Raw genomic sequence first — 25,668 nt, forward strand, 5'->3', positions numbered from 1 at the left:
ATGAGAAAAAGTTTTCAAAGGAAAATCCAGCAGGATCCGCTCACTAAATGGTACACAAACCTAGGCTCTCATGGCTTCTAGTGGCTTGGTCACCCAAGGGCATTTGTGCAGGCCCTTCTACCAGGAGTTGGAAAGCACCTGAGAAACTGCAGCTTGTGTTATCATCTACCAGTGCCAGAGACAAAGAGTGATTACAAACTGGTAACAGAAGACTCAAACTTTGCAGTCTTGTGGTTACTTACTGACAATCAAAATTCAGGTTAAGGATGTCTGCAAAGTTGGCTTGATTTTATTTTGGTTGCAGAATTTAGTTCCTGCTTTACTGGTAACTTCTTTCCTATCTACATGAGCTCCTAAAGAAAAGCCAAATGGAGTTACACTTCCTTCATTCTTTCAAAACAACAATGTATGCAAAGAACTATTCTTATTTCTTTTATTCTCTCTGTTATGGAGACATAGGCAATCTACAGAGACACAGACCTTGGTCAGTGGCTTCCAAATTTCCAGGGCTCAGAATGTTATTCACAGTATAAGAAGTCCAACTGAAAAAAGCAGAACTATCACATATTATATTTGTCTTCAAAGCACTCATAATAAAAGTTAAAATAGGTTAACCCCACGCCCGTGTACTAACTAACTTGACTGCCCGTGTATTAACTAACTTGACCTTGTCCTGCTCCTCTAACACTGTATGAAATCCACCCAAATTTAAATATCCATAAAGGAAGCATAAATAGTAACAATAACTTGAAATGTTAGAATAATGGCTCAGCTGCCCCTGTCCCCCACCAGCTGCAACACTCGGGAGAGCAGGCCCTGCACCTCATCTGGGCAGCACAATAGAGCCAATCTTGTTGATGGAGGTGTGGTTGAGTCAGCCCCAAAGTTGTCAACATGGGAGAGCTGTCTGTATTACTCATCTGCCATGTGGCAGCATGGGCAGGGGAGAGATGCCCTCCCCCAACACCCCCTGCCCATCAATGCCTATGGCAGGTGAGAGAGCTGGTCCTGAGGTCATAAAAGTGGGAGAGCTGTCCCTACCCCTCATCAGCTGCAGCACTCAGGAGAGTGGACCCTACACCATGCCTGGGCAACACAGTAGAGCTGACCTTGAAGGTGTAGGTGTGGGAGAACAGACTCTGAGGATTGAGAAAGTAGGAGAACTGGCCTCGCCCCTTGCTCATTGCTGCAAGGGGTGAACTAGCCAGGGCAATGCAGGAGAACTCACCCTGGTGGTGAGGACACAGGAGAGCTGGTGGTCTGACCAACCCTGCAACTACCCTGGCCCAGAACCAAGGTTATGAGTTGGCCCACACTAATGTTCACCCCATCTGTGATCTGCCAGTGAAGGGACCAGTTCTGTAGATCCAAAGCTGCAGGATCTCCACAACACAGGGCAACAACAGGATATCCAAGAGGAGTTCCAGTGAGGGGACAGTATTGATGATAGTGTAGCAGAAACCAGAGACCTGGAACCAGACCAATGACTCCTTTCAATGAACACTTGCAAGTAAAGATACATGGATAAAAGGGTTTACTGTGTGGCTCACTAAATTACACTACGGTTTCCATGGAGAGGTTGATTTTTTTTCCTTTTCATTTTTTTTCTTCTCTTAAATTTTATTTTATTTTATTTGGGGGGGGGTTGCAAGGGCAGAGGGCAGATACAAAGGGATAGGGAAATTAATGGAATGGAGATGCCTGATGTGAAAGACATAAAGAATAAATAAAAGGAAGTTTTAAAAAAATGGCTCAGGGTGGTTCCAATACTATAAATGTAGCTACCAAAAAGAGAAAGAAAACATTCTTGGCCTACAAAAGTAAAAGATTCAGATAAAAATTCTTTCCTAATGAGCAGTATGCTTAGGTATAGTATTATTACAGGAAAGATCAAAATTCCAATCATCCTTGCTAAATTACATGTCTGCTAACTTCAGCTGTTTTTTTTTTTTTCTTTTTTTGAGTTAAACCATTTCTAAAAACCAAAAGAAGTGTGTAGGGCTCCTTTGTGCATGGGAATGAAAGGTGATCTATTCATTCCATCTCCTTATTAAATTCTCTTTTAAAAGGTAAATCTGATGATTCAGGAGATAAACTTTGAAACTACTTTCAATGTAGTCTATTGTAGCATGTGTGAGAGGAATAATAATAAATGCCAGATAAATGCCAGCCTTTATGTACTTCATTTATATTTCTCTTACATAACCTGCATGAAAGTACTTTTGCTTAAGATATTGAATTATACCTAGAGTATTCAGTTAGTGCCAAAAATGAGGCAAGGTCTTTCACCGAAAATCTGAGCTCTGGGCTGGTGAGATGGCTCAGTGGGTAAAAGTCCCCAAGCCTATAGTCCCTGTGGCCCACATGTGTGGTGATATATTATGTACCCCAATAAAGCTTGCCTGGGGACCAGAGGACAAAGCCAGCCACTATATTAAACGTAGAGGTCAGGCAGTGGTAGCACCCACCTTTAATCCTAGCATTCGGGAGGCAGAGATCCATCCAGATCTCTGTGAGCTCAAGGCTACACCAGGAACAGAGCCAGGCATGGTGGCACATGCCTTTAATCCCAGCACTAGGAAGGAAGGAAGATGGCAGGGCACAGAAAGGTACATAAGGCGTGAGTAAACAGGAAGTCTCTCTCTTGAGGCTGAGGATTTCATATAGGTAAGAACGTGGCTGGCTTGTTCTGTTTTTCATCTTTCAGCTTTCACCCCAATATCTGGCTCCAGGTTTTGTTTTGTTTTGTTTTGTTATTAATAAGACCGTTTAGCAATTCATATTACACACATGGTTAAAAGAGACAACAGATTTCCACACATTGTCTTCCGACCTTTGGTACACATGTGCCCCTCACCACAACTGGGGGAAAGGAAAAGGAAAGAAAGCTTGAGTTCTGTTTATGATAGGGAGGTTTTAGATCATTGTTGAAGATGCTAAAACTCTCTTCATAGATTCACACTTTGTACTATAACTTCAGTCAAGCACTGAGAACACTAGAATTCTGTTGACAAAAGGCAGAGTTTTAGAGTGAAGAAGCTCCCAAAATGCTTAGGGGGCACTGTGGTTTGGATAGCGTTTCAGTGCTGCAGCCTGCCCCCAAAGCTTCATGTGTTGAAATTTAACTCCATTGTGAAATGTAAATCTGAATATCCTGTCCAGATGTGCAGCCTTTATGAGGTGACTAGAATTAAAATCCTTAGCATGGCGTCCCCATGACTGGATCCTGGGATCTGTATAAGCAAGAAAGAGAAGAGACACTAGACACTCTCACTCAGTGTTGCTTGCCATGTGTGATGGCTATTCTTGGTTGTCAACTTGACTACATCTGGAATGAAATGGAAGGCACACCTGTAAGGGATTATTTTTGCTTAGGTGAATCCACTTCTAGTTCTGACCTTTGAGGTAGAAAGACACATACTCCTTTGATCTGGATCTTGAAGCTAGAAGACACACCTTTAATCTGGGCCAAACCAAGTGGTTTCCTGTATGGACTTCACAGAGACTGTTTTCCTCTATGGACTTCTACTTTGGAGTCTTCAATTAAGGTGCCAGGGCTGGTGACTCCAGGGATATTGGGCAGATGGCAAGGTGGGGTCTGTGCCATGAGAGAATTGCTATGATCCAACAGAAACTTTTGATCATAAATAGTTCCTGTCCCTCCTGGGCGGGCATGTACAGTAGGCCCAAGGTAGCTGCGCTGAGTTGCAGATGGCCACCATGCTTGGGATGGCGGGGCTCTGCCTGCTCTGGTGTCTGCTGCCAGCTGACCTTGACCTGACTGGGGCAGCCTAGTGGCTGTGTGCAGCCCAGGCCCAGGGGTCCTGCTCCTTGTCCTGGCAGAAGCAGCCCTTGCCCCTCTCTAGCCGTGTAGTCCTGCCTAGCTGTGCCCAATCCTCCAGCCTCTGCCCACAGCCTCAGCGGCAGCAGTGTCTTAGAGCGATAACCTTTGAAAATTTTTTAGTAAGTTAATATTCTTAAAATCTTTTTCAACTCTGATATATACAGATCAACAGCTATTTGGGCCCCTTGATAATTTTTAACAGCGTTAGGGACTACTGAAAAAACCCACACCCACACCACACATATTTGCATTCCATTTAAAATCATGTTAATCCACATCTGAGACCCAGCAACACACAAGGCTGGGGCACAAGGACCAGTTAAGCTATACAGCTTCAGTCAGTCTGGGTAACAGAGTGACATCTTGTCAGGGAAAGATGGTGAGGGAGGGGAGGAGAGGAGGGAGGGGGCCGGCAGGGGAGGAGAGAGAGAGAGAGAGAGAGAGAGAGAGAGAGAGAGAGAGAGAGAGAGAGAGAGAGAGAGAGAGAGAGAGAACTGTGATAGGGTTACTATTGCTGTGATAAAACAGCATGACCAAAACAACTTGGGGACAACAGGATTTGTTTGTATTAAACTTCCACATCACTGTTCATCATTAAAGGAAATCAGGACAGGAACTCAAGCAGGGCTGGAACCTGGAGGCAGGAGATGATGGACAGGCCATAGAGGGGTGCTGGTTCCTGGCTTGCTCCCCGTGGCTTACTCAGATGCTTTCATACAAAATCCAGGGGTGGCCCACACCCCACCTCCCCCCCCCCATCACTAATTAAGAAAATGCTCTACAAGCTTTCCTGCACTCTTCAGGAGGCATTTTCTCAATTGAAGCCCTCTCCTTTAGCTTTTGTCAAGTTAGGTGAAACTAGCCTGGACAGAGAGGGTGAGGGAGCTGGGAGAGACAGAGAGCAGTAGAGAGAAAGGGAGAGGAGAGGCAGACAGGGGAGAAAGGTGAGGGGGAGAGAAAAGGAGAAAGTGATAGAGGGAGAGAAGGTGGAAAGGAGAGAGGCAAGGAGAGTAGAAACAAGGGAAAGAGGGAGAGAGAAGTAGAGGGAGAAAGGGTTGAGCAAGAGAGAGGGAGAAAAGGAGGGAGAGGGGGCAGGAAAGAGAGGGGGAGGAGAGAGGGCTAGAGAGAGGGAGAGTGGGAAGGAGAGAGGGAGGGGGAGAAGAAAAGCAAACAGATATCATAGCTGTCCCAAGCACTGTCTCTCCTGTTATTTTAGCTCTAGTCGCATTTCCCAGGCATTCCAGGCTAAGACCACAGGAGGCAGCCATTAGTCCGTTGAAACAGAAAGCCCTCCCTGGGATTCTTGTGGTAACCGGAACACAGGCTCCATTCTGAAAGCAGCGTTGGGGAACAGTTCACACTAAGTGAGGTGAATAGCTGACTAGGCATTTCACATTCATTTTGCTCACAAGCCAGGTCTTCAAAAGTTCTTGAAACAAAATCAACACTTACCTTGAAGCCTCAATTATCAAGCCATACTAGACAACAGCTGACAGAAAACATTCTCTTCATACTCAATGAAGGCAAAATTGAAGGTGGTTTGCTTTTTAGTTGGTAGGATAAGCCAATTTCTCAAAAGGCATCTTTTAAATTATACCCAGATCATGAAATACCATGTTTGGTCTTGATGGTTAAAAAACAAACAAAAAAACACACAAAAACAAAACCGGACAGCACGGCATTCATGTTCACTGTGCACACTATGACCAATGTGTACAAGAGCACAGTGGTGGTAGACCAGGTAGACGCTTCCTCCCTAAAACACTCAGTTTTCAAGAACACTGAGAAGGATCCCTCCTAAAAAACTACTTCCTACAGCTTTGTCCTAAAGCAAAATGGACATGCCATTGTATGTCACCACACAAATTCTCAATAAGCAAAATTTCATCAGTCTTACTACATTAAAAACAAAACAGAGGGGCTGGAGAGATGGCTCAGAGGTTAAGAGCACTGACTGCTCTTCCAGAGGTCCTGAGTTCAATTCCCAGCAACCACATGGTGGCTCACAACCATCTATAATGAGATCTGGCACCCTCTTCTGTATACATAATAAATAAATAAATTTTTAAAAAAAGAATAATTTAAAAACAAAACAAATAAAACCACCAAAAAAGGCTGATTTTACAACATTCCGATGTACTTCAAATCCTTCATATTCAAGATACAAGTGTCTTCAAAAAATTTCTTTTCACCTCTTAGGTGAATTGTAACACTAGGAACTTGTTTTTGACAACTTAAAATAATTTATACTCATCCCTACTGGAGGACTTTTCTCATACCGTCACCTGACTAGAAGCCACTTAAGCAGTGAAGGGCTTAATTTGGCTTACAGTTAGTTGAAAGGGATATAGCTCACTATAATTGGGAAGGCATGGTCACATCGTATCCCTAATGAGGAAGCCACTGAGGACAGGAAGGACAGGATGTGGATCTGGGTTATCAAACCTCAAGGCCCAGCACCATTGACTCATCCCAGCAAGCCTCCAATTCTAAAGGTTCCACAACCTTCCAAAATAATGGCATCACCTGGGGACCTAAGATCATGAGGGAAATTTCACATTCAAACCACATGTATTTTGTGTATCTAAAAATCTTTATTATAATTTTCTAGGTAATTTTAATTCATTTTATAAGTTTCCAATATAGGTTGTATGCAGTGAGGGGTTCCCAACTACAGTATCCAGAGCAATGGACAATGGCCTGCCTTCACTCTCTTGGTGGGCTCCTTTAGAGTATGTAGTTGTGGACTGTGGAAATGTCACACTGAGGACCTTCATCTAACACACAGCTATAAATAACAGGTTTAGAATTACCAAAAGACACAGATTTAAAGTAACTTTTATTTAAAAGAAAAAGCAAGTAAGAATATATAAGAAATGAAGTCAAAATAGTTATGACCCACTGGCACAGCCCCCCGTCCCCATGCCTTAACAGTATTCAATTTTTGGTATCACAGTATTTATTTTAAGGTCAAATTTTTGTATCAAAATAAAGGAAATGGTGATCCGTTTTCTGCTATTTGAACACAGCATATTCCATACTTGGGTTCTGGTAATAATTTTATGGAAGTATCAGGAACACAATCTTACCAGAAAATCTTAAAAGATAAAAACATCAAACTTTATGTGTAGAAAAAGCCCTCTAAACTAATTGTCTTAAGGTTTCTACTACTGTGAAGAGATACCGTGACAACAACAACTCTTATAAAAGATAACATTTAATGGAGTGGCTTACAGTTTCAGAGGTTTAGTCCATTATTATTATCATGGTGCGACATGGTGCTGGAGAAGGAGCTGAGAATTCTATATCTTGATCCAAAGGCAACAGGAAGTGAACTGAGACACTGGGCCTGACTTGAGCCTATTATGAGACCTCAAAGACCACCCCCACAGTGAAACACTTCCTCCAAGGCCATACCTATTCCAACAAAACCACACCTTTTAAAAATGCCACTCCCTATGAGCCTATGGGGGCCAATTACAATCAAACTACCACACTAGCTCTCAAAACATCTTACCATGATTAAACACTTTTCAAGTGCTTTTCCTTAGCATCGGTCAAGGATTTAAATACAGAGAATCTAGACCTAAGTTACTGTCCTTTTCCAAGTGTGAACATGTATGAAGGTGAGGGCATACAAGCATCCTTCTCTGTTGACTAGTCCTGGCCTCCATTCCAACACCACCTGACACCAAACTCCACGACATCTACAACCAAAAGTAACACAGTAGGTTCATATCATCTATATATACTCTTCAAGAAATCTCCAGATCACCAGGAAGACCTAGCAGTGTTAGGAGTTCAAAGCAAACAATTACTCCTGATAAGATTATTAGTCAACTCTGAAAGCCCTTAATGCAAATACATTTATTCCCTATGTCAGGAACATGCCCTCTAGATTTATCATGGTGATTCACATTATACAGAAAAGGGCCACACGTTTCTTGGCCTTCATCTCTACATATTTCTACAGAAAACTATTCATCTGTCCTACAGGTGCCAAGTCTTAAGAACGTGACTGATGTGGCCAGTACTTAGAAAAAGGAAGCAAGAGAAAAATTTCAAGTTGGCTCATAAGGGATTGTTGAACATTATAGGAGGCCTTTTAGACTGAGCTCCTCCTGCCCTAAGCCCCAAAAGACCATGCCAAAAATGAAGTCACTTACGCCAAATGTCACATAATCAAACAGAGACAAATAGATCAAACAGAGCAAATAGATCCTCAGACAGATGAGCTTCCCCTGAAAACTAAAGGTTCCAGTGAAACACAGTAAGCAAATACCCTCTATTTTGGCCCTTACACATTAAAAAAGAAAGAAACATGACAACCAATTAGTTTTTTCCATAGTGTTCTTCATAGTAAATTTGGAGGAAGAGTAATTCTGGATACTGTGCCATTACTTTAGAACTCAGTTGTGTATAGTGGAGGAAAAGCAGTGAGGCATGACATGTGTGTGAACACACACATGATGTTACAAGAACAGAGCACTCGGCTCCTTACTGGTATAGCAAAGGCATCATGCACGTACGCAGCCACAGTATAAAATGGATTTCAGATTAGTCCATCCCAATTGTCATGCACTTATCTAGACCCTCTTTACAATGATGGAAACCTGGGAAACTTAAATCCTCCAAAGTGGCCTTCCCAATTATACTGTATTGTTTCCTAATCTAGAAATTCCCCAAATATTCATGAGTCACTTGGGGACCTAGTTTAAAATGCAGGTTGTGGGGCAGATTCTGAAACTCATCATTTATAAGTTCCCAGGTACTGATGCAACTAAGACATTAAATTACAAAGATCCAATTCATTCTGCAAGCCACCACCACACTACATTTGCTAAAAGACACTTCTGCCACATAACTGCCTCAGGAATCCATATTAATTCAGTGAATTCTCTACAAACTTGGTCACTGATCCAGAACTTCAGGACAGGCTGGCCCTTCTCCTATTATACTCAGTCCAATCCAAGTCTGTTTTTGTTGTCTCGTATCTGAGATGAAATGTACATACTGTGAAATATAGATTTGAAGTGTGGAATTCAATGAGCTTTGGTAAATGCACACATCCAAGTAGCCCCTCCCCTGCAAACATCTAAACTATTTCATCTCAGTAACCCTAGGCCTTAATCCAACTCTGTAAACACTCTTCCACCTTCTCAGAGCCGTATACTTGTCTTTGAAACCTTCCTGGAGCCATTCCTTCCTCAAGCACATCCCAAATACACTCGTACACCTCTCACTGAACTACCACTGTGGGCTTCTTACAAGTCCTTCTGTCTCTATTCTGAAGCCGCTCTGTCCCAAATATTCATCTATAGTTATCAGAATGATCTTCCAAAGTTACAAATCAAATCAGCTCACCCTCTTCCACTCAAACCCCATGACTTGACATCACAATGGCAATAAATCCAAACACCCTTTCCTGCAGCACCGAGTCCTTCCTTCTCTGACACCATTGTTTGCTACTTTCTTCACTTCCTATGTGCAGGTCATCGGACCCTTCTAGCAGGTCCTACCACAATTTTAAGATGTTGCGATGATTACTTCCTGTTCCTGCCCACCCACACTTTATAATTTTCTGTCACTCAGGTCTCAGCTTTGGTCAACTGAGGACCTAAAGAGTATTCAGTTGCTCTTCAGCACAAACCCTACTCTAACTGTGGGGCTTCTATCACTGCTTGGCCTGTCCTTTATGTGCTTGCTACCTACCTCTGACCACAAGAACGTGATCTTCGTGACAAGGCATCAGTCAACAGCGTGCACAGCTGCTAAGTCCTGTGCCTAAAACTGTTACCATCTTGTTACAAGTAAATGCTCAACAATGGATTTTCTACACAAATAAGGACACATATAAAACATAATGTACATTCACACTAGGGGTGGGAAGTGTGCCTGCTGCCCTAATACACGATCTTCTTGAAATATCAAAGGAGTAAGAAAGCTATTGCCAGTACTGCAACAAGATAAATCTTTACAGGGGAAAAGGAAACAAAGAATTGACCTTTAAGTTGCAGCAAAAACAACAAGAAACACAGGTAATGTCAAAGTTTATTCACATAAAGTTTAATCAGTCAAGTTAATGAAAATATCAAAAATCTTGAGTTAGTTATGGCAGCAGAAATGTAACTTTTTTTGCAGATAATACAGCAGTTGGTGTTTCTGTCGAGAAGCTATGCTGCCGAGAGAGCAATTGCATTAAATCTTAACTCATCGGGGTCACGCTCCATGAACTTCTTGCACACTTCTATGGCATCCTATGGGAGGGAAAATATAAGTTTTCAGTTTATAAAGTCTGTGTTCTTCTAATTCATACTGATTTGATACTGAAGGCTTCTTTTCCAACATGAAATGAAAACGAAAAATGTCAAAGAACAAACAGGTGGCAAACTAATTTGCTCAGCATAAAGTCCAGCAAACACTGCCACCACCTTCGCCTGCCTGCTTCCAGGATTGAGGATCAAATCTAGAGTCTTGGCAAGCACTCACACAAGAGTCTTATTCAAGCCTGTGCCTGCTCCATCTTCAGAGTCTCACCAAGTTGTTCAGGCTGATCTTAAACTCACTCTGTAGTCAGGCAGGTCAACTCCCATTCTCTTTTCTAATTTTTCCAAGTAGCTGTGGTTATTAATCTCTGCTATGAAACCCAGTTGATGAATACTCTTCCTTAAGGGGTTTTCAAAACCTTTTAACCCATGAGGCGTGGCAATACAGCCTTTAATTTCAACCCTCAGTAGGCAGAATTCTTCAAATTCGAGGCCAGTCTGGTCCACACAGCCAGTTTCCAGGCCAGCCAGTGCTGTTTACATAACAAGACTTTGTCTGAGAACTAACAAAATTTAAAAAACAACTTTTAACCTGAAAATTACATAATTCCTTGATAATAAACCACACAACTTGTTCCCATTAAAAGATCTCTAAAATTAGGATCAACTAATGGTATCTTGGACTGAATGGAATATGACCTAAAAATGAGCAACTCATTTTTATCTTTTTCAAACTTAAGCTTGTTCACACAGAATTCTATAAGCCTCTTGCTTGCATAGTTTTAAGACTAATTCAAAATTTTGGTTGGGGATTTTCTAAAAAGATCAAGGACCCAGAAGCATCCACAAAAGAAAAAATACCCAGTCATCTTTCACGAAGTTTAAAGAGAATAAGAAGGCCAGGAAGGTTAAAACGGGCCAGTTCTTTTACTGTTACCTCTAACAACGTCTCATCACTAGTTTTCCCATGGTTAATTGGAAACGGTTTCCGTCCATCTGTGGAAAATAGACAAATAGGTAAATTGTTCCTTGTTGTTACCAGAGAATGTATCTTACCTTCCATTTCCTCTCTTACAGTGAATCAAGGAGAGTTAAGTAGTTTAAGCAATACATCTTAAAACAAGGACTTTCAAATATGTAACCTATGGCTTTAGCTTCCCCCAAATATCACAATTAGTATACTTATACTATTTACACTTAAAAGTATGAGTTTGGATTAACACCAACCCCAAGCAGAAGCTTCTGTTTCTGGTTTCTTCATTTCAAATAAGCACTTTACACTGCTGCACTTTCTTTCCTTAATGCACTGGGGGAAGGGGTAGGCTTCTCTGGATTACTGCTGGATGGTCCCCGTATTTACAGTGCACATTTTAACTAGGCATGTCTATCTTCAAATAACTGGCTTTATGTATTGGTCCCTACAAAAGAGAGTGCCCAATTGGCCCATAATAATAAAAAAAAAATTATTTTTTTTTTTTTATTTTTCAAGACAGGGTTTTTCTTTATAGCCTTGGCCATCCTTAAACTCAGTGATATGCCTGCCTCTGCCTCCTGAGTGCTGGGATTAAAGGCATGTGCCTCCACTGCCCAGCAATCATTTTTACTCCTAAAAATACAAACACTTTTTTACCTTTAAAAAGCTAAATCAGAAGATTTTATGTAAGAATGGCATAATTTTATCAATGAAAAAGACATACAACTGTGGCTTAATTGAGTACTATCAATGAAAATAACATAAAACAACAATTCCATCAACCTAGGACTATTTATGCAAATTCACAATCATCTTCAATAAGCTAGTACTTTTCAACATTATAAAAAAAGTCCACAATGACAAAAGCCAATGCTAATTAAGTGAACTGATCTATATCCAAATCTGTAACTTTCAGCATGGAGAGATCTTGCTTCAAAAACAAACAAAAAATAAACACAATAATGAAATAGTCTTATGACAGCTGCTCATTCCTCAATAGGCCCTCTGTCCTACTGCTGGAAGAACAGATTATATGCACTATAGTCTACCCCACACAACTGTATTGTTCACTTTTTAATTTTTATGTAAAAGCAAAACAATGCAGGTTTCACCTCCGTAACAGTAATAAATGATGTGTATATTTCCCTGGGTTGTATCATTTATATTCTGATATCTTATTAGACTCTAGTGAAGCAATAAACCTTCCTGAATAATTTTCATTCATAGGTAAAAGTTTAAAGTAATGTAGAATTTCAATCAACCTAATAAGAGTAAATATTAAATAATTGGTCTTGAGATGTCAAAGAAAATGAGCACAACAAAACTATATACTATTTCATTCTAACATCAGTTTAGAGCAACGATAACCCAGGGGCTGGACAGCCAAACTTCAGTTGGATTTTGCTACTGATGTTGTGAGGTAGGGGACTGACCCAAGTGCACCAAACATGTTAGAAAACACTCACTGAGCTCTATCCTTGATCCTCATTTAATTCGAGGTAGAAACTCACTACATTGACCATACTGGCCTCGAGTTCACTCTGTAACCCAAGTAAGACTTGAACTTATGATCGTCCTGCCTCAGCCTCCCTAGTACTAGGATCTCAGGCATGCACCACCAGGCTTGGACTATTTTTATATATCTGTTAAGAATGGTAACCACTGGCTAGGCACAGTGACACCTTTAACCTCAAAACTTGGGAAGTAGAAGCAGGTACATCTCTGTGATTTTAAAGATAGCCAGGGCTATATAGTTACACCCTATCTAAAAAGAAGGGAGAGATAACAAAACATAGAATAATTACTAATTAGTATTGTAGTAGAAAAACCAGACAGATATTAACTAAACCAAGTGACAAAAGTTAACATCATCAAAAATGACAGAAACGGGCAAATGGCCTTCTGACCCAATGCACTAGGAAGAATGTAGCATCACTCTTGTTATACTCGTGCCCCAAATGCATAAATCATGAGGGAAGAGCAGACAACCCAGACTGAAGGAAAACCTAAAAGTACCTGTCCTATCATCTTAAATAAATGTCAGTGACATGAAAGACAATAAAAGGTTGAAGAACTTTTGGGATTCAGGGAGACAAAGACCCAAAACAGGGCCATAGTCCTGGGTTGACTTCAGAACCTCTAAATGGCATTATTGTGATAAACACATAACCAGATCCTTAGGCACTAATGCAACAATGTTGACTTCATATGGCAGTAATACAGAAAAGTATTCACCTCTTTAAGGAAATACATAAAGAGCTATTAAAGGATACTACAGCATCATGTCTATAACATATTTTCCAATGTTTCAGAAATACTAACAGGATCTGACAAACCTAGGAGAAAGGTAAATGGGAGCTCTATATACTATTCTTCTAATTTCTATAAATATCCAAAATTATTCCAAAATACAATTTTTCAAGCTTACTTTTAAAAGGCAGTAATACATCAGTTAAAATTTTAAGTCTGCTTATTCTGTTTACTTGGAATTCACCACTGAACTCCAATCTGCTAATTTATCCAGAAGGAGTGATTCGTTATTAAATATGCTAGGAACTTACTGAGGCCTCAAGGAAAAGAAACGATCATTAAAAACCAGAAAGAACTTGGTCCTTTGCATCAGTTAACCTCACAACTTAGTGAAGAGTAAGTAAGTAACATTGCCAAGCAACTGTCCTGTAGGAATCACCTGCATCACCCTACAATCAGATGGTCTTAAAAACAAAATTACACAGGATGGAGAGCGCAGTGGCAGACTGCTTGCCTCGCATATATGAGGTCCTAGGTACAATCCCAAGAACCAATAGTGATTTTAAATAACTGTTTTCTTAAAACTTGCATTCTTATTCACAAATTCAGTATGAATTATTCAGCTTGCCCAACATTCTTTTTGAACTTATCAGGACCATTAATGTCACTCATATTGGGGTAATGACAATTTCTGCTGAAGGAATCAGCAACTGTGCATATTTATTTGTTTTGCACCCACCTCAATTCTCTACAATGCTTCTAAGACTATGGCTTTCTTTACATTTCTCAATTTCTTTAAACTCACTTGAAAAACTCTAATCTCAACAGTCTCTAACACATATAGTTCTATATATTTTTAAAATGTTAATATGTATGTATGTGTGTGTGTGTGTACGTGCACACCTGTGTATGAACACGTGCATATAGAGGCTGTTGGAGGGTACATAGTAGGAGCTGGAGTCATAGGAGGTTGTGAGTTGCCTGATACAGGTGCCGGGGACCTGAACTTAGGTTTTATGCCAGAACAGTATGTCCTCTTAACCTCTGATCCACCTCCAGCCTAAGCTTACCTTTGATGTATATCTTTCCTTCTACCTTCCCTATTAGCCTTTAGGCTCAGAGAATAATCCGACCAACCAAATTGAGGGGTTTTGTTTTTGTTTTTTAATTTTGGTTTTTTGAGACAAGGTTTCTCTGTGTAGCTTTGGAGCCTGTCCTGGAACTCACTCTGTAGCCCAGACTGGAACTCACAGCGATCCGCCTGCCTCTTGCCTCCTGAGTGCTGGGATTAAAGGCGTGTGCCACCACTGCTCAGCGAGGGGTTTTGTTTTGATTATTATTTTGTTTTATATGTGAGTCTTTTGCCTACATATATGTCTGTGCACCATACACATGCCTGGTGCCTGCAGAAGCCAGAAGAGGGTGTCGTGTCTGATCCCTTGGAATTGAAGTTACAGACCCTTTTGAGCCACCATGTGGTGATGGGAATTGGACCTGGGAGCTCTAGCAGGCAGCCAGCGCTCTTGACTGCTGAACCTTCTCTCCAGCACTCCCCATCCCCATGGGTTTTTACTACAACTCTTTCTTGCTCACTGTTGTCTTCCAAACATCTTAGATGTTACTCACTGTCTTCTCTATCAATTCTCTCACTCTCAATGACAACATCACTTTTATAATCTCTGATTATACAGTACATTTACTGTTTCTTTATCAATTTCAGTAAACAAAGTGGGAACAGTCCCATCTACAACAAGTAAAGCCTGGTTATTTCTCTCCCCAGGATAAATTAAAATAGTTCTTACCTAATTCATAGAGATGCCCATCTACATGAACTAACGCAATAAAATGAAGATCTACTTTTTCATCTATACTTGGTGCCTAGAATAGGAGGGAAAAATATATTATGTACATTAGTAGTTAAACAAATCAATCAAGTACAAATAAGTGTACATAAATAATATCAACTGACAGAAGACAACATTTATCCAATATAGTCCAAAGCCAATTACTGATATGATGCACAGTGACCATGTATATGTTTGTGACACCATGTTCACCATCAACAAGGAAAACACATCTTTCAGTCTCACCTAATCTGGAAACTGAGCATTTTGTTTAACTTGGAAACCTCACTGTCCAGCATAAGATGCTGTATGTGTGCACAGCACATGCACAATGTATACCGTTAGTGAAATGAATGACTGAACTGATTTAAAACTTCAAAATATGAATGTTAAGACATTTTAATTCTTGACATTAGGAACTCTTTTGAAGTTAAATTTTAGGACACCAGAGAGTGAGCTATTGCTTGAACTTAAAAATCTCATGTTTTGAACAATGCAGTATAGACAATCATTCTAGATTCAAACAGCTTATAAATGAATAGATATAAGGAAATAGTCCTAATGATTATAACTGGAGAAAAGAAAAAATAACATACAATAAGCTGTAACCTGTATTTCTTTCTTTTCTTTCACTTTTAATGAACAACTTGCTATTTAAACTCCATTTTCCTAAGCTTATCAAACTCAATTTACATAAGCAATATTCACATTTCTTAGACATTTGAATCACTTAGGTAAAGTTAATACACAAATTGGCATTTTAGGATATATATTAAATGTGTTAGCTATTTACCAATTCTAAATAAACTGAAATGAAGTGCAATCACAGCTAAATACATACGGAACTTCAACTGTATGAAGCAAAAATTTCCAAGTAGCTGAAATCAAATTATACTTTTTATTACCTAATATATTTTAAGTAACACAGTTATCTTAGAACTCAAATGGTTTCTCCTTCAAATAATTACATATTTTTCAATAGTTAAATGTGAATTTTTTGATGCAGAAATTAAAGTTACAGAATAACCATTACTTTTTATTCATTACTACTTTATTTTGTAAGACATACAGAATGTCTCTAAAAGTTTACTGACATAATGACTTATTTAATCTTATTCTTCTGAAATTATTTCTCTTGAGTTATGAGTGAAAGAAAGTCTTCACAAACTGATGTGCAAACTAACTCTCATTCATTTTAGCCTAGAACTAAAGAATTCCACAGCTGGTACGAATCAAAGTTACATAGTTTTATCATCACTCCGTTACTGTACCCCTCTTTACTACAGGCCCCTCTAATGACAGGGAACTGCCAGGAAGCTTTGAGACAATCTATTCCACTAATTTGACAGTTTTGAAGAGTCATGTCTCTTATTGAGGCTAAAATATGCCTCGTGTTTTCCATTATGCTGAACAAAAGCCTAGTCCTTCTTGAATCTAATAGTGCTTCACATATTTAAAGGCAATGATAATGGATTTCTTTACTTCCCTGTCAAAAAAATACTTGTGATTATTCAATCTTGTATCATTTTATCAGTGACTAGAAGAGAATTTGGTCTTATCAAGGCTGAGCCAAGGCAAATCATTATAAATTCATTTCAAAACAGAAATGCTGCAAGGAATTCCTTAACTGAGAATCTTATTATACTGACAGTAAGACAATTTTTAAAGAATATCAAGAATCTGAAGCCTCTGAGTTATTGTTTTCATAAATGATTTACTTGAACAATTTCCCTTAAGAACTAAACATCATATAGCTTCCATTTTTCATATTTGCCAGTAAAGTACAAAGTCACTAGAGGTTAAAAAAACTTCAACTGGAGTTGGGGACTTGAATGTGGAACCCAATCCCTGGGAGCTTTGGGTTTCCTATCTGTTTTGAGGTTTAAATGAGTATTAAGCTTATAGCTGTAGTCGACTGCATCAAGAGTTTTATTTATTTATTTTCATTTTTTAACTTTATTTTTCTTTCACATGTCTGCATGTTTTTCCTGCATGCATGTCTGTGTATCACGTGCATACAGTGCCTGCAGAGGCCAGAAGGGAGTGTCTGATCCCCCAGTTGGATTTACAAAAGGTTGTAAACCACCATGTGGGTACTGGGAATTGAACCCTGGTCCTTGAAAGAGCAACCTATGTTTTTAACCAGTGAGCTATTTCTCCAGCCCCACCCCCTTGAAGTTTAAACGAGATTGTGAAAATATTTGTCAACTGTTAAGCACTACATAAACTTTATATATTGTTATAATATTAATACATCATCACAAACAAAAGCAAGTATCAAATCTAATGTATCAAAATTTTGCACCAATGTCCCTTTTAAGTAAAAGTGAACATTAAAATACAAATCTCAAGCCAGGTGTGCTGGCACATGCCTGTAATCGCAGCACTTGACAAGCTAAGGCTGGATGATAAAGACTTTGAGGCTAGCCTGAGCTGCACAGCGAGATCCTGTCTTAAAACACAAAGCAGTATGAAAAGCCTTCTGACTTGTCATAAAAGGTAAATGTTTCAACTTTTCTCAAAATCTCATTATTTCTGGTCAGCTTTATCCTTTGACCAACTAACTCCATTAGTCTGAGAGTCTATCATCTGCAATCATTCAACTGCCCAACAAGTATTCCAGGAAATTCAAGAGTAAGCAAGCAACCAGTTCCAGCATGTCTTCCTGTCCAAAAAGAGTCAGCAAACACTATCACACATATGAAAAACAAAAGCTGGAGACCGGTAAGTTCTGCCTACAGTTTTCTATCTTTTGAATCCTCAATTTAGAAGGCTTCTCAATAATCCCAAAGAACTAAAAAGTTATAAATAAATTATCAATGCATTCACTAATTACTAAATATAAATTTCACATTAGAAAAAGGTTTAAGGTATAATTATAAGGCACTTAATCTATACCAGGCACGGATGGAATGCTGTATTTGTATTGGTCAATTGATCACATAAGCCCAGTCAGGTAGCTTTATATGCTCATTTGCATCTTACACTTAAGAATACAGAGTAGGAAGGTGTCAAGTAACACATGTGATGACTAACAAGTGATGGCCCCTGGACTACAACTCATGCAGTGCAGCTCCAGGCCATGTTCTTAAGCACTATGCTACGGAAATGTTTACAAAGTGATAAGGCAATGGAACTAATATGCAGCAACAAACAACAATACACAAAAACATAAAACTGGAAATGCCAAATATCATGCTCATTTATGTTTAGAATTTTAAAATACAGAAGAAATTATTCTTGCTTAGAATTAAATGAATTGTCCCCTGATCAGAATGTATTAGATTGCACTCTGTTCTTCTATTTCACTTTTATTTCTCACTGTGTCAAACAGTACATAGCACAGCAGAGAAGCACAAATATCAAATGGATGGATGAATAAAAATGACAAATAAATGCTGTAATCTGGTGAGAGGAGAGAGAGAAGGAGAGAAAGGAGAGAGAGACTAATAAGCAGTCTGTTGATATTCAGCACAAATGGAAACTGTGTGATAACCATACTGATACTCGGTGGAAGCAAACGCTTAAAGGCAACTGTTGACTTGATAGTTTGAAGGCAGCTTTAAAAGGGTAAATGAGGGGGAAGAGAGGATATGTGACATTTAACTGCTTTTAAGTGTTAAAATGTATGCATATTTAGGCTTCTTGCTTCAAACTCTGTAATGATTTATAGAAATAACAGGTTTCTATGGATGTATGGCACACAACAAAGTTTTCAGTTACTGCATTTCTAGATGGGCTCTGTCAAACCACAGTCATTGCCTTCAGTAGCTTAGAACATCACAAAGACAAGAGCATGGTTGCTTAATTCTGCAGTTTATTTTAATGTATGAGAACTATTGGAATTCTATCAACTTGGATATTTCAGGCCATATGTATATGCATATTATAATAGTTGGCTGATACTTTTAGCTTACAAGAGAAATAAAATTTGTAGGACACCTATATCAATACACAAGGAGCAACTCTCCACCTCCTACTTGGAAAAGATCATTAGAAACTGAATTGGCAGGAAAGATTGGATCAAGATTAAACCAAGTCCCTGAGCCACATCAAGGAATAAAATAGCTTAGATGCAACACACTACATCATGAAGGATTTAGATTGAGGACAGAGTAAGTAAAGTGACCCAGAGCATGGCAAGAGACTAGTCATGCTCAGAAATATGAAAAAAATAATAATAAAGGAATAGATGGCAAAGAACTCAGGATACATAGCATTTGTTGACCTAAGTTATCTAAGTGAAATCAGAAAGCTGAAAGGTAAGGAAACACACACTCATTTTAACAATTCATAGGAACTTAGTGTTATCACAAATGCCAATCAGTATTCATCAACAGGCACATTTCCTTACATTCACAGGATATGGAGTGGAAAGATGGATGTTCACCAAGGCATGGGCAAAAGTCAAGCTAGACTGCAGAGCATGGAGGTATGCTTGCAATCTTTTTGGGGTAGAAAAAGCTAATGGTTGAGTGAACCAAGAGAAAAGCACTTTAAAGACTGGAGACGTTAAGGAAAACAAACACACAAACAAAAAGACTGCCCTTGTCACTGGGAGAAGAGATGGAAGGTTGACTACACTTACAACAGAATGGAGACCCAAAGATGGCAGGCGTAAGAAGGGTCGCCAGCGACGAAGACGGAGAGATGGACTGGTAGCCTTTGCAGGGCCTACATGGTTACGTTTGACCCAGGGCAGGGATGCATGGTGACACAATGATGAGGCCTTCGTTCTGCAGTGGCTAGAATGAGGCTGTGATGAGGATGGCGAGGAGGACTACATAATTAAAAGAGAGAATATTTTACTTAGACCACGTTACTGGGTGATCATTTATCCTTAAAGCAACGTATGGTCATACTTGCATTCATATGGTCAAGTACTTTTAATAATTGTATTCTAGTAAAAGATCACATATGAATGTTGCTTAAAATGGGTAAGGTGGGAATTTATAATCAAGCACAAGGTTATGTTACATAACTTTTTAAGTGCACATCTGAAAATTTACATATCCTCATTTCCATTGCACAGACTCATGAAACTAAAGATTTAAAAGCCACTAAAATAGTATCACTATATATATATCTGGCTTTAAAAACGTAACACACAAAATCCACGTAACACAGACAAGTCACATAAAGAACAAAAGTGGAAAGAAAACCGAATCATAAAAGGCATTGGTAAAAACAATTATTTAGATAGTATAAACTCTGAAAGGGAGTATACCCTTAAATTTACAAATAAGAGCAAAACTAACCCCTCTGAAGGTGATGACCTGAATCAACTAATAATCCTTGTTATTGGCTGACAAGTTACAAGGAAAGCATTACAGCCTCTTGTTCATCTTTTGAGTAAATAGTAACATTATACAAAATGTGTACCACTTACATCAAGTACTCTCTGAAGTGCTATGTATCTATCAGTTCATTAATCTCCCAGTAACTGGTGGGATCGTTACAACTATATTCACATTTGACAAATCAGAGGAAGCAGAGTACAAATGGGTGAAGTGACAGAATCTAGGTCATGTTGGCAGCACATTGGAGGACTGCAGCTAAACCCAAGAGATGAGGTTCTGGAGCTAAATGGTCCTAGTCACCAGCACAGAGCCTGTGTGGCCAAAAGAAAGGTTCTGGTGACAGCTTTTATTACACTAGGTAATAACTGTCTTATATCATAAGGCAGAGAGAGCCAAGTGTAATTGTCTTAAGGATAGATACTGGGGATGATTTCCCAAATGCTGTGGTTCCGCAACATATACAGGATGTAAAACTAACTTATCAGTGGTAACCCAGTCATCTTATGACTGTCACTTTCAACAGACAGCAACAGTATATGAGATTTATTTCTAGCCTAACAAAGCCATTACCAGTATAACTACAGTGAGAAGAAATAAAAAGACTAGTTGTCAGTTCTTTGGTGATACTACATTTCACCAGCTATGACATCAGGAAAGTGACGTTAGCTTGAAATGATCTCCAAATCTCTTCGGACCTTTAAAAGTCTATGACCCTTGTTGGCACTCTTGATCTATGTAAGTTAGACACTAGCCTAAAGAAAAACTGTCATTTTCCCCCCTTGGAGGTTTAAGTTCAGCATGTTAGCCAGCATTCATAATATTAATCATCCACCAGAAACATATAAAGAAATCCTACACTTGACTCCACTTGGGAATAAAGGTGAATATAATAGTGTTTGCTCTCACAGACTGGTGCATTCAATCTGAGTTCACTCAAACGAGAGGCAAAGGGAAGAAGAGAAAAGATGAATGAATGAAAGAGGGAAAATGGAGTAGAGTGAGATAGGGGTAGAGACTAAAGAGTAGTGGAGAAACACTATTTTCTAAGAATCTAGGGAAGGAAAGAGTTATCATATCATTCTCACACAGTGAAATAATGATGGGAGGTTGGTAGACATGAAATGGAAAAAGGTATTCTGGACCAAGAAATCACATTAAAACACACACACACACACACACACACACACACACACACACACACACACACACACACACACACACACACACACAGGAACAAGTAGAACATGTTTAAGAATAGGTGCAGGATTTGATTTTTACCTTTCAATCTAATAAGCTGTGTTATTTTCCATGGGTGCTAGCAAAGCCGTGAGAGTTCTAGGTTAGATGTAATTTTACTATTCACAGCACAAGGAGGATTGGCAGTCTATGTGCAGGCACACAAGGACGTTCGTTGCTGCACATGCAGGAGACTGCGTGTCAGGAGAGGGCTGTTAAGTTGGAGGCCAGTGTTTCACAGCAGGCAGGAGGCAAACAAGCACTCTGGCCTAGATGCCAACACACTCTCTCATTCCTTTAAGTTTCTTACTACATACACACATTTAGGTATTAATGGTCTCATTCCTGGGTTTTGTAAAACAATTTCTAAAACTTTTGTTTTAGTAACTTCAAATTTACGAAGTTACAGAAGCCACAAATGGTACAGGAAATATCCAGATATGTCCTTGATGCCCCATATGTTTGATCATTTGTACTTACACTGTCTTCCCTCATAACTTTTCTTCCTGAGACTATCTGAAGGTAAACAAAACCCATTTATTGGTATGGTATCCAATATTTTCACCCAGAAGCACAAATGTCTCTTTATATCCATGAGAGAATGGCTCCAGAAATGCGGGTATTCTCAAATCTCTTATATAAAATCTTGTAATAATACTTCCATATAATCTGCATGCATCTTCCCATATACTCAAAGTCACCTCAATTACTTCTTACAACATCCAATACAGTATCAACCCATGAAAAGTTAATGTACTGTATCATTTAGAAAATAAGGACAAAAATGTCTGTAGATTTTTAGGTTTTTTTTCTTTTCTTTTGTTTTTTTTTTTTGGTTTTTCAAGACAGGGTTTCACTGGGTAGCCTTGGCTGTCCTGGAACTCACTCTGTAGACCAGGCTGGTCTTAAACTCAGAGATCCACCTGCCTCTGCCTCCCAAGTGCTGGGATTAAAGGCGTGTGCCACCATCACCTGGCAACAGGCACACTTTATATATATGTATGTTTTTTAATTGTGTGTTGACTGTGTGTGCACAAGCTCATGCACAAGAGTGCAGGTACCTCTGGAGGCCAGAAGGCGGCATCAGATCCCCCAGAACTGGAGTTACACTTGGTTGTGAGATACCTGAAGTGGGGTTCTGGGAACCAAACCTGGGTCCTCTGGAGGAGTAGTACACGCTCTTAACCCCTGAACCATCTCTTCAGCCCTGACCTGAGACACATATTTTTAAAGAATATTTTTGACCCACAGTTGGTTGACTCTACAGATGCAGATATGATGAATATAGAAGGTCAACTAAGTATAAATCAAGGAAATCTCTCATAGTAACAGTAGTGCAATTATCATCTAGATTGTCTAATCTCCAACCTATATGTTAATTTTGTTGGTTCATCCAGTCATGGTCTATGCACAATTGTCTTCCAAGGTCTGTAGGAGACTGCACACAGTGGCACACACCTGTAGTTCCAGTAAGGGAGGCTGATGCAGGAGGATCACTTGAGTTCAGAAGCTCTGGGAGTTAGTGTGCTACGCTGATAGGATATTCACACTAAATTTGGGATCAATATGGTGACTTCCCTACAGTAGAGTGCGACCAGCTTCTCTAAGGAGGGTAAGGAAAGGAACAGGTCAGGGACTAACACAGACTTCATCATTTATTGTGGTTCTTTAAAAATCATTTAATCTGGAACATTTCCAGGAGTCTTTGTCTTTATGACATGTTAACATTTTCTAAAAAATATGGTGTTATTTTAAATTATGTGTGTCTGTATGTGAGTGTACATGGCATGTGTGCAATTTCCCAGAGCTGCCAGAAGAAGATGTTGAATACCTGGAGCAGGAGTTAGAGGTGGGTACTAAGAATCAAACTTGAGTATTCTAAAAAAACAATAAGTGCTCTTGACCACAGGGCCATCATTTCTCCAGCCCCCCTTTCCTATATTTTAATTGTCATCTTTCTGTGAATTTTGTTTAAAATGTCCTCTTGTAGACATCATAGTTGAGCCATGTTTTACAACTAAGTTGATAATTTTTCTTCCAACTTACATATCTACATTTAAATATCTTACATTGTATTAATTGCATGTCATTTTTTTTCCTATGGTTAGATTATAATCTATATTGTTAATTTTGTTTTCTCCATTCTTTGTTCCATTGTGTCTTTAAAAAAATATTTTTGTGATTCTACTTATCTTTACTATAGGTATGTTTATACTTTTAAAAAAATCTATTTTAGCAACTGTCTTAGGATTTATAGTTAAGTTTCTTTAGTCCTGGTGTTCTTTTTGCTGTTATTGTTATTGTTTGGTGTTTCAAGATAGGGTTTCTCTGTGTAGCCCTGGCTGTCCTAAAACTTGCTCTGTAGACCAGGCTGGCCTCTAACTCAGGGATTCACCTGCCTCTGCCTCCTGAGTGCTAGGATTAAAGGCATGTGCCACCACCACCAGCCCAGCTGCTGTGTTCTTCAAATAATAGCACACAACTTGATACATATTATCAAGAACCTCACAGCAGTATTATCAAATTCTCCCATTCTTTATACTGTCATCAAATATTTTTACATATGGTATAAATTTCCAATATGTGGTTACTGTTTATTTAGACAATTCAGGCTTCATTTTTGTTTTTGGAGATAAGGTCTATGAAGTCCAAGTTGGCTTCCCACTTGACATCCTCCTGTCTCAGCCTCCTAAGTACTGGGATACAGGTGAGTGCCACTGTGTCCAGCTACACAATTATCTTTTTAGTGCAATTAAAAGTAAGAAAAAATGTGGTGGGCAAGATGGCTCAGGTGTTAATACCTACTTGCTCTTGTTCGATTCCCAGCACCCACATCAGACAGCTCACAACCACCTGCAATTCTAGCTCTAGTGGGACCTGATGCCCTGGCTTCTGCAGGTACTCACATGCGCACACACATACCCAGAGTTAAAAATACAAATAAATCTTTAAAAATATTTTTTAAATTACCTTTACTTGTCCCATCTCCAGGACTTCCCAATTTCTGCATGGGTCCAAATTTCTTCCTGTTATCACAATGTTTCTGCATGGAGAAATTCTTTTATATTTCTTACAGTGGAAACAAAGTGGGAATGAGTTTTCTTCATTGTTGTTATACAGGTTCTATTTCTCCATTTTAAAAAGCTTTTTCCACCGAATTCTTTCAGTACTTTAAAAATAGTATCTTATTGTGCTCTACTTTGCATAATTTCTGATGAGAAATCTTGCCATAATTCTTTCTTATCAGTATCTAATATACCTGTTTCTTCTGGGTCTTTTGAGTAGCTTGAACATTTTTTACTTATCTTTTGTTTTTCTAAGTATTTGATTATCTGGGAGGGTGTCTGATGACAGGAATATTTATTCTACAGTGTTTCTGAGGTTCTTGAAGATGTGGCCAGTTATCTTTGAAAAAACAGTTAACCATTGCTTCTTCTGATGTTTTATATCCAAAGGCCCCCTTTCCCTATTACCCCATCTTACCTCTCTCTGCCTCTCTTTTTCCAGGATTCCACTTCTGTATACTAACCATTTGAGACTGCCCACAGCGCCTAGATATTCCTCTATCTTTTCTTGTCCAATAGACTTTTTATTTCCTTTTGTAGGTGAAGTTACTTAAGTAACTTTTAGTGCTTTGTTGTAAAATTCACTAAACCATTTTTTAAACATGTGTGAATTCACATGCATGCGCACATGGAGGATGGAAGACAACCTTGGTCACTGGTCCACATCTCTCACCTTACTTGAGGCAGTCTCTTTTATTATTTTTCTGTTCCATACACCAGGCTAGGGGCTCATGAGCTTTGGGAGATTCTCCTGTGTCTGCCTCCCATCTCACCATAGGAGTACTGGGTTTATAGACACTCATGATGCATGTCTGGCTTTTCTGTGGGTTCTGCGGAACTCAGGCTTGCCCAGCCCAAATACAATGAGGTTTTTTTTTCCCTCAGTTTTT

General features: G+C 39.2%; 1 protein-coding gene across 2 annotated transcripts in view; it reads right to left on the reverse strand.

Annotated features, from left to right (window-relative positions):
• Positions 1-9,877: 9,877 nt before the first annotated feature.
• Uchl3 (ubiquitin C-terminal hydrolase L3) overlaps positions 9,878-25,668 on the reverse strand; it is a 50,251-nt gene continuing 34,460 nt past the window's right edge. Inside the window, exons 6-9 of one of the 2 annotated variants that reach the window (XM_052732568.1) lie at positions 19,766-19,957; positions 15,136-15,211; positions 11,048-11,106; positions 9,878-10,101 (exon numbers count right to left, since the gene is read on the reverse strand). In XM_052732568.1, coding sequence (XP_052588528.1) covers positions 10,018-10,101; positions 11,048-11,106; positions 15,136-15,211; positions 19,766-19,957 — 411 coding nt within the window. In that variant the 3' untranslated portion in view covers positions 9,878-10,017. The remainder of the gene's footprint in view (positions 10,102-11,047; positions 11,107-15,135; positions 15,212-19,765; positions 19,958-25,668) is intronic. The other variant, XM_052732569.1, reaches the window with a different exon arrangement.

This window comes from Peromyscus californicus, unplaced genomic scaffold (genome assembly GCF_007827085.1).
Source record: "Peromyscus californicus insignis strain IS unplaced genomic scaffold, ASM782708v3 Scaffold_12__1_contigs__length_115047231, whole genome shotgun sequence".
Taxonomy (NCBI): Eukaryota; Metazoa; Chordata; class Mammalia; order Rodentia; family Cricetidae; genus Peromyscus; species Peromyscus californicus.